General features: G+C 33.7%; 1 protein-coding gene and 1 pseudogene across 1 annotated transcript; one reads left to right on the plus strand and one right to left on the minus strand.

Annotated features, from left to right (window-relative positions):
* The first annotated feature begins 1,546 nt into the window (after positions 1-1,546).
* On the plus strand, positions 1,547-4,844 carry LOC120181323 (hexosyltransferase GAUT11-like). Its single transcript, XM_039186486.1, has 2 exons — positions 1,547-2,089; positions 3,506-4,844. The coding sequence occupies exons 1-2, from the start codon at positions 1,937-1,939 to the stop codon at positions 4,730-4,732; spliced, it is 1,380 nt and encodes a 459-aa protein (XP_039042417.1). The 5' UTR covers positions 1,547-1,936; the 3' UTR covers positions 4,733-4,844.
* An 804-nt stretch (positions 4,845-5,648) lies between these two features.
* Positions 5,649-8,436, minus strand: LOC120181376 (annotated as a pseudogene).
* Positions 8,437-10,744: the final 2,308 nt, after the last annotated feature.

A 10,744-nucleotide genomic window follows, 5' to 3' on the forward strand; every position in this document is an offset into this window, starting at 1 on the left:
TCGGTTAACAAATAAACTTTACCATTCTCTGATAAGATAGCCTAAATCCACTTAGGGGCTCTAAATTCAATTTATTTGAAACACGTAGCATTAGAGTTTCATAAGTTAACTTTTGTAAAGACAATTTTAGTTGAAGATTTATGGGTAAAGGCATATTGTAAACACCATTAACATTATCCCATGACCCTCCAAAACACAAATCTATCCAAACATGATCAACATTAGATGATTTCATGGTTGTAACTAAACAAACGAGATGCGAAACTAAGACCTGTTGCCGGATGGGGAAGGATGTCGTTGGATATAGGAACGGATGTCGCCGGAGAGAGTGATAGATGGAGATGGAATGAGTTGCGATTTAGGGATTTAGTTTATGATTTCAGTGTTATATACCCAAAATTTCAGTGTTGTGATTTACAGATTCTCGTTGCGATTTACGGATTATCGTTGCGATTTACAGATTCTCGTTGCGATTTACGGATTATCGTTGCGATTTACGGATACGCGTTGCGATTTACGGATTATCGTTGCGATTTACGGATACGCGTTGCGATTTACGGATACGCATTGCGATTTACGGATACGCGTTGCGATTTACGGATACACGTTGCGGTTTACGGATACGCGTTGCGATTTACGGATACGCGTTGCGATACGGATACGCATTGCGATTTACCCATACGCGTTGCGATTACGGATACACGTTGCGATTTACGGATACGCGTTGCGATTATGTGTTCGCGTTGCGATTTTCATATTCGCGTTGCGATTATGGAAAATCGCAATGCGAATTTGTACTATCGCATCGCGATTTTCAAGAATCGCGTTGCGATTCTGGAAACTGATTTGCGATTCTGGGGATCGCGTTGCGATTTTTATTTCGCGTTGCGATTTTGTTGGTCATTTTGGCAAATCCAAAAAAAGTTGGTTAAAATCGTATATTATAACTTTTTTTTGGTCACTGAGGCGATTTTCTCTATATAATATCATAAAATACATAAACTAAACACAAATTACGAGTTTTGTTACCAAATATTTATAATAATATTTTATTTTATTTTTAATTTGAGAGCTAAAACTGTGATTAAACTTAGTATTATATAAATAAATAAGATAAACAAAGGAAAATAAATAAAGGGTAAATTACGTATTTAGTACCTAAACTATCAGTTTTAATCCACCTTAATATCTAAACTTTCAATTTTTTTAAGATCATATCTAACGTTTAATTTTCATTTTATTTTAGTATCACCATTAAAAATTTAACGCGTTTAGAACCCAAACTTTTAGTTTTGGTATGTTTTAGTACCTAAACTTTCAATTTTATTCAAAACTTAACTTAAATTTTGAACGAGATACTAAAATGAAACAAAAACTAAAATTTTTAACAACAGAATACTAAAATAAAATAAAAAGTTATACTTTAGATATAATTTTTAAAAATTAAAAATATACTAAAATTAATAGTTTATATATTAAATATGTAATTTACACATGAATAAAACACAAGCTTAGCACATGGTCCCATGTGCTGGTCCACTCTCTTTTCTTTTCCTTGTCGTTTCCCTCTCTTTACATATCTATAAACCAAAATATCAAACCAATAAAACCCGCAAAAAAAACACCTTCCTCTCTGGTTAAAGGCTTCACCTTTATCTGTTCATGCAATCACATAGAAAGCCCAGATCCCTTTACCGTCACTTGTTATTCATACAGGCCTTTGATTCGCATCTAAAAGCAATCCCAACAGTGTTTTTGTTGTCTGTTTTTTATTTCTTGTTTTGAGCTTTCGTAGACTGTAAAAAAAAAAGTGTTGGGAGTGATTATATATAAAAAGATTTCATAGAAATTCTCGTTTATGATCGAATCTGAAGAAAAGGGTATTTGAGAAATCTCGATTTGGTGGTCGAATTGTGGAGGGTATTTGGTTTGTAAGATGCGGCGGCGGGCCACCGATTACCGGCGCCCGGTTCGACGGAGGTTTTCGCATTGGATCTATGCGTTGCTTGGGCTGTTCGTTGTCGCTGTATTGGTTTTATTTGTAGTTCATCACAATCATAATGAAGATCGGGTCGAGCATCCTGTTCATGTGAGAACATAAACAACCCATTTCTCTAATTTTGATCCCTTTTTTAAATCTTTATTTTGAATTTTGAATTCTGTTTTATGTGGGTTTAGATTCTTATTGTATAATTCAATACTTTTCATAGGATTTAAAAGCACGGTGAAATTGAATATAAAGTTCCTTCATTTTAGTATTCTTTTTTGCTGTAATATCAGTGTTATGTGTTTATAAGAGTGAAATTATCCCAATTACCATTGATAGCAAAATCCAAGCTATATGTTAAAACCCAGAATCATTCACATATCGATTCGAAGCTAAGACCGAAACCCCTAGTGTCACTGAGAAACCAGCCTTCAACCCTGCAGCATTGCTTGTAGGAACCGTGGCAGGGTCGATCGACCTCCTATGCAAAAGGCCCTCGTATCGAACTATTTAATCTAGGCAGGGGTTGTCTACTTAGAATAAACAATCACTCGGTTTAGGTCGAGATTTTTCATGAGATTATGAATGCTGCTTAACCAGCCTTGTTTAGGTTGATGTTTAGGACCTTTAACTCGATGGTAGCTGCGCTGAATTCCTCCGATGTTGAATAAATTATAAATTTGATGTTCTTAAGAATTTATTATGGAGGTGAATATACAATAGATGCTTAAACTGTTTAAGAAGTAGTCATCTTATAATGATTAGGCGTTTTCATTGAATCTAGTATTGTTATAAGATTTATAGATGATAAGACACATTGATTTCGCAATCTCGGTTTATGGAAGTCTTATGATAACTCAAAATAGGATTCTAGTTTTTGCAATTCAAGGGTGCAAATGCAAGGTATTAACTTGGACGGAGAAACATCTTTTTAGAGTACATAACCATATAGACATGCAGCTATTGGCTACATACGGAAACCATTATCAAGCATTACTCTACTACTTCCGTTACCATGCTGGCGATAAGATAGCTACTGTTTATTACTTCAAATTTTCATGTTTTCTTCAATAATCTGTCATTACTTTGATGTCATGACTACCGGCGATTCTCCAACCCAAAATGACAACTTAGATTGCTTTTTCACTTCTGGTTTCCTGATGAAGAACACCATGGTAGCATGTTCTTTTGATTGATATACGGGAATGCTATTTGAGGAGCACGGCTGAAGGTGAAAACCAATTAGTACTAGGTATAATGCTAAATAAATTGGTGCCTGAAATTGCCTTGACCACTCTTTAAGATAGAAGAAAGAGATGGAATATCTGTGTCTTCTATGCAACTTTGTGCCATATGCTTTTATGTAATTTTCCGCTCGTCTTATTTTATCTTCCGTCTACTGCCCTTCAGTACTGATTTTAAGTATTTGAAGGTTAACTGAATCAGTGTACATTAGAGCCATTCTCTTTTAATATGATTATTGCATGACTTACTTATCAATGACATTCGCCTTGGCAGGAGGAAGATTCAAGAATGGAGCGGTATGTTCATGAGAAGTTAAACTTTACCGAAGAAAAATTGAGTGCTACGTCATTGTCTCGGCAGTTGGCAGAACGAATGACACTTGCCAAAGCTTATGTCATAATTGCAAAAGAGCACAATAACTTCTACCTTGCCTGGGAGCTAACCTCGATGATTCGGAGTTGCCAGCTTTTGCTTTCAAAAGCTGCTATGAGAGGGAGGCCCATTACACTGGAGGAAGCAGAACCGATAATCACCCGCCTATCATCTCTAATATATAAGGCTCAAGATGCTCATTATGACATTGCAACTACGATAGTGACAATGAAATCTCATATTCAAGCCCTTGAAGAACGAGCCAATGCCGCAACTGCTCAGAGTACGGTTTTTGGACAATTGGTTGCTCAGGCATTTCCTAAGAGTCTTCACTGCCTAATTCTCAAGCTTTCCGCTGATTGGCTTAAAAGGTTACCCCTTCAAGATCTCGCAAATGAGCGGAGAAACTCTCCTCGACTCGTGGACAACAATCTCTATCATTTCTGCGTTTTTTCGGACAATGTCCTTGCTACCTCAGTTGTCGTCAATTCTACGATTTCTAATGCCGATCATTCTAAACAGATGGTTTTCCACATTGTCACTAATGGGGTTGCCTATGAAGCTATGCAAGCTTGGTTCCTTAGTAATGACTTCAAGGGGGCCATGATAGAGGTGCTGAACGTCAAGGAGTTTTATTGGTTGAATGTTTCTTATGCTCCCATCGTGAAGCAGCTACTTGACGTAGATTCATGGGCCTATTATTTTGGGGAGAATCCAGATGTTGAGCCGAGATTGCGGAACCCTAAGTATATTGCCTTGTTGAATCACCTTCGATTTTACATACCAGAGATCTATCCACAACTTGAGAAGATAGTATTCCTTGATGATGATGTTGTTGTGCAGAAGGATCTAACACCGCTTTTCTCGCTGGATTTGCATGGGAATGTAAACGGGGCGGTGGAGACTTGCCTCGAACCATATCATCGTTATTACAAGTATCTGAATTTCTCGAATCCGATCATCAGCTCGAAATTTGATCCGCAAGCATGCGGATGGGCATTTGGCATGAATGTTTTCGATCTAGTTGCCTGTAGGAAAGTGAATGTCACTGCAAGATACCATTATTGGCAGGAGCAAAACGCCAATAAGACACTCTGGAAACTCGGAACACTTCCGGTCGGTTTTTAGCCTTTTATGGCCTGACAGAACCACTCGATCGGAGATGGCATGTGTTAGGATTAGGTTACAATCTTAACATCGACAACCGCCTGATCGAGAGCGCAGCAATCATTCACTTCAACGGGAAGGTATAACCTCTATGGGAAAGGTACATAATCTTAGCCACCCATATATCCAAGGATGTGCCACAAGTTAGAGAAAAAAAAAACATGCTCGCTTTTGGCTCCGATCGCTTGTAGTTTACGCGACCTCCGACGATATGAAATGCCATCGCCGCAAGGGCGTCGCGGGATTTTTTTGACATTGTTAGGAGATTTGACATATATTTTTTGTTGTTCATAGTATGCTGAAAGGATAAAGGAATGAGTTTCTTATGCATCAGAAAGAAGTCTGAAAGTGTGAAAGATTTGTGGGAACATTCATTTTTGGTTGATGAGTTTTGTTTAATCCCTTGAAGCAAGAAAAATTCAGGATTTTATTATATTATTATATTTTACAAATTATTGTACTAATCTATTTGTTCTTCTTTGGACATCATTTATATATTATTGTAAGCTGAATCTCCCTGTAAACATGAAGAAGTTTTATATTCTTTTATATTGCTCAAGTTTAGTCATGGATCGGATAGGATTTTTGGTCCACCGAATCGTCCGAACAGGTTTAGAGAGATTTTATTTATAGTAACGACAAATTAAATGAGTTTTATATATTTCTATAAACTATTATATGATTTATATTTTGTTAATTCAATGGTAAAATTTTAATATATTTAAGGAAATTGCATAATTATAATTAAATTAAAATATAACCAAAAATAAGCTAAAAGTTAATAGAAATTTAAGTTTAATAAAAAAATCGATTAAATTAATTATTCAAATAAAGTATTAAGAAACTCAAATCAAACAACTTAACAAAACTACCTGAACTAATCAGGCATATAATTGCTTACTTTAATGGGAGAATCCCATATGGCAATCTCTGAATCTCCATCTTCACTGGCGAAAGCACGAAACATTCCGGCAGTATTGTACACCGCCGCGATTTCCCCGGTCGACGATACAGCAACCAAACCGGCCATGCTCGGCGGAACTTGCTCTATAACGTAAGCCGCTGCTTCTTTGAGCGAAGACCTTTGAACTCCATAACGGCAGCGACATCCCTCGCGACGTGCCACGGATCATGGATTCGCCTTTTCCGGTGGCGGAAACCGCGCAGATATGTTGGCGTATGTTCCTGCACCGATTATCGGGGAGTCGCCGATCCGACCCTCCATTTTGTTCACCAGTCCGCCGGTGGATGTTGCGGAAGCCAGGTTTCCTTCACGGTCCACTGCCACACATCCAACTGTACCAATTTGGCTATCACCGTTAGGAATTTTAACAGCAGCATCAGCATCAGCATCGTTCGACTCTTTTTGAATCGGCTGAGTGTAATCAATCTGCGGATTTCAACAAAGATCTTCATGCTTCTATCCAAATATATAGCGAATAACAAAATCCGATTCTACTCAATTAAAAAAATTAAATAAAATTTAGTTTAAAATTATTTTTATCAAATTTAAATAATATGACCTTCTAACATTATATCATATTTATAAAAATTTATATTATATCTTAGAGTAAATTATACAAATAGTCTCCTAACTATAAGATACTGTTTTATTAAGTCTCTCTATTAAAAATTATAAAATGGTCATTCAATTATAAATGTTGCATTGTTAAGTCAATTAATTATTAAAAATTATAAAATGACCACCTGATTATTCATTATGTTTCAAACTCGTCATTTTCTATTAAAAATTGATGATTGTCTAAGCTAGTGATGACTGTGATATGATAGTCGTTTGAGATTATGAAATCAAATTTTATCATATCACAGTCAGCATAATAACGTTCAGCTCAGAATACTGTCAAATTTTTAACAAAAAATGATGAGTTTGAAACATAATGAATAGTCGAGTGACCATTTTGTAACTTTTAATAGTCGATGGACTCAACAAAGCATTACTCTATAGTTAGATGATCATTTTGTAACTTTTAAAAGTCGAAGGATTTAATAAAACAACATCCTATAGTCAGGGATCATTTGCTACTTTACCCTATATTTTATATGGTCAGAGAAAACCATTAAAGTGGATCAATTTGTACCATAACATTATAAATATTTTACCATTAAATTTGAACATAAACTCAAAAACTCATCTCGGTTCAACTTAAATTTCTTTAATTTGACTCAATTAAAACCATTTTCAAATATTAAATCCTAAAAAAATATCGTCCACTCTATTAACCTATAATCTTTAAATCGATTCGATTGAATACTTACCCTATAAATATATGGTCTATACAATGTTAAAAACAAATTCTTTGTAAAAAAATTATGAATGGTAAATCTAAAGTATTGAATAATACCTGAACCCTGTTAGCTTCTTGTGCTGCTTAAGCCTTACAATGTTTTCAGGAGTGATAAAATAGGGGTCAGCAATCTCACACCCTGTGAGTAATTTACAAACAAATAAATGAAAACACATTAAAAAAGTAGGTAAAGTATATATATAGTCCCTCAACTATAGAATGTTGTTTTATGGAGTCCCTCGACTATCAAAAGTTACAAAATAATCCTCCGACTATAGGACGTTTTGTTGAGCCGCTCAACTATTAAAAGTTACAAAATAGTCACATGATTATTCATTATATTTCAAACTCGTTTTTTTTTTGTTAAAAAATAATGACAATATGAGTTGGATGTTAATTTGTTGTCTAAGATATTATAGTCATTTGAGATTTTATGATCAGATTTATCATATCTCATACAACAAATCATCCAACTTAGATTATCATTAAATTTTTAACGGAAAATGACGAATTTAGAATATAAAAATAGTCGAGTGACTATGTTTTTAACTTTTATAATTGGGAAACTCAAGAAAAAATATTCTATAGTCAAGGATAATTTTATAACTTTTAATAATCAAGATACTCCTAAAATCAAAGCAGAATTGATGCGGCTTACCTGTTCCCTAGCAAGGCCTCGGCACCATGGAACCCCAGATATATATGAGGCGTCTTCTCCATTACTAACCGTGCAAGTGATACAGCATTAACAACAGAGCTGAGACCCGATACAGCCCCACATTTCTTCGTCTTGCCATCCATTATCGAAGCTTCATCTCGATCGTGCCGGAAGACGTTAAAACGGACCCTTTGCCGGCATTGAAATGCGGGTGATTTTCCAGTTCTCGAACCTAAACGGGGACGGAGACAATTTTATATCAAAATACTAATCTTTAATAAGCTGTATTAAAAATTAAACACAATCATAATATCTTAAGCCAAACAGTTCATAAACTAGCCACTCTCTGATCCCCTAATAGCAAAAACTTGAACAAACGTACATTACTAAATCGGCAGTCATTTTTACATCACAGTTCAAGAGTGACTTCAAAATGGCCCTTTAATGATCTAAACGGCGACGATTTGCTCATTTTGTTTGGGGATTCAATTGGCATGATCCCAGACTGCCGAAGCAGTGAAAGAAAGGAAAAGTACGTACCACGAGTTCGACAACATCCAAGGGGTGCTTATTGGCTTTGAGAGCGGCGATGCCAACGTCAAGGCAGTGGCGGAGGCCGGCTTCACGAGGGAGGCGGAGCTCCGGCGGCAAAGAACGTGGAATGTCGCCGGCGCACCATGAAGTGCTATAGCCCACCCCATTTGCTTCCTTTGATCCCCTTCCCTCTGCCTCTTAATGGTTTTTGCTCTCTCTCTTTCCTTCGAAAGTAATTTATCTAGGAAGCAGTTATATTTAGTATCATATATTGCTTTTATTCAAAAATAATTTATTATTACACGAACTAACCTACCTTAATGGTTAAAATAATTATTGATATTTTTGAATATCACGTGTTCGAACACCGACAATTGTAATAAGAAGATTAACTTTCGTTATCAAATGGTCGATACTATTTAGAGTGAATACACTTTATAATCACTTTATAGATTAATAAAAAAATCCTTTATTATTTTAATTAAAGAAGGGGAAAATATACCAAAATCACTAAATTATGAACTTGTATCAAATAATTTTTTCTCTAAAAAGCTATAAACAAGCATTTAGTTAAAATATTATTATAAAATTACTCTATCAATGAATATTAGATCAAATATTAACGTAATAGTATGATAATAATCGACGTTTGTTTCAATTTTATCAATATAATAATATATTTTTAATAATATTTTTAATTAAGTGATTTATTTATAAATTTTTAAAATAGCATATATATTATTAAATTTATAATTAAATGAATTTGAGAACAATTTATCAATTAAAAAAACGTTAAATTGATAAAAAAAAATCTTTTGATTAATCTAAGGTTATACAAGTGGTGTTATTTGTTTTATTAGCTCTCGATCATAGACATTAAATGCTCAAATACCTCGTAGTCATTAGTGTTCATATATAAAACTTTAAAAATAATAATTATATCTTTAATCACTGAAGTAGCTTCGTACAAATTTTAAGAATCCTACCTAATTAAATATTTGTATTCTTTATATTATTTTATTTATATTATAATCATCAATATCTACTTTATCAATTAATATAATTCAACACGACAAAAATTTACTATAAAATTCATCACTTCTTTGATTTATTATATTCACGAAAACCAATTTCAAATCTGAAATATTATTTTAGTATGTAAAGATTAAATTGTCGGTGAAATTAGATATACGGTATCTATCTTATTTGTATTTTTTTATTAAATTTTTAATATTTTATATGATTATTATATAAGTTTAAGTGATCAAATTTTTGTATAATAGTATAAAAATTTTCTAATTATATATTTAATTTACAATTATAATTATAAACATTCAGTGCAATTTTAAATATTTTTATTTTATTAAAACTAACAGCTTCTCCTAAAAATACTCTGTTAAAATAATATAATAACTAACCACGTTTATTACGACCCAATACCGCTGAAATTTTCGGCACTGGCAGTTTGTTAAGATAACATTTTCATTACCAATTTGGCATTTTTAAACAATTTAATTATTGCGTACACCTCGCTAAACTCCAACAACTTAATTTCCCATCTTTAGTTTAAGAGCTCAAACTTCAATGTACTGGGATTTTAAAAGTGTATTTAGACATAAAGTAAATGAGTAAAAATATAATAATTACACTTGTATATTTATAAATAAAAAAAATCCTAAATATATTTCATTGACTGAGCCAAACACAAATAAGAACATATATAAAAAAATTATGAAATCAACAATAGTATAACTCAACAATATACAAGAATGACAGAAATATCCAGACTGCCGGATCAAGGTCATCTCCTGAACCTGAAACAAAATTCCGGCACTCCTTAATTTGATGAACCCTAAAAATGTGTGTTGCTGTAATTAGAGTGCATCAGCACATGGCAATCGCAAATTGTGTCTGGCGTACAAAGAATCAGTTTTGAATATGTTTAAGAAGATTATGGGGGTTATGTGGGTTTGAGGTTGAAGGAGATCCAGCTCTATGTTACACGGATTCAGGCGTAAGTGTCCGCAGGGACGAAGGTACAAGGGAGGCTCTTGCCCCTCCTAAATAGTTTTGATCCGTTTTAGTATTTAAATTTTTATTTTATTTTTTTAAAATCATATTTTAAGTTTAATTTTTGTTTCATTTTAGTACTCACCGTTAAAAGCTTAACTAAACTATCAATTTTGACCAGTTTTAGTACCTAAAATGAAACAATAACTAAACTTTAGGTATGATTATGGAAAAAATAAAAGTTCAGGTACAAAAACGGATCATAACTGATAGTTTAGGTACTAAACGTATAATTTACCCATTTTTTATCTAATAGCTTCTGAAGCCCTTGTCAGTTTAAAGTCCTTGCTGTTTTGAACTAAGGTGATTTGCCCCTCCTGTTGATTATGTGTCAAATACAATATATTCAAATTGTTTCAAGAGTTTCATGTAATAGGAAGATCCTTTGAGAGTTGAGACTACATC

Source organism: Hibiscus syriacus, unplaced genomic scaffold, assembly GCF_006381635.1.
Source record: "Hibiscus syriacus cultivar Baekdansim isolate YM2019G1 unplaced genomic scaffold, ASM638163v2 tig00112523_pilon, whole genome shotgun sequence".
Classification (NCBI taxonomy): domain Eukaryota; kingdom Viridiplantae; phylum Streptophyta; class Magnoliopsida; order Malvales; family Malvaceae; genus Hibiscus; species Hibiscus syriacus.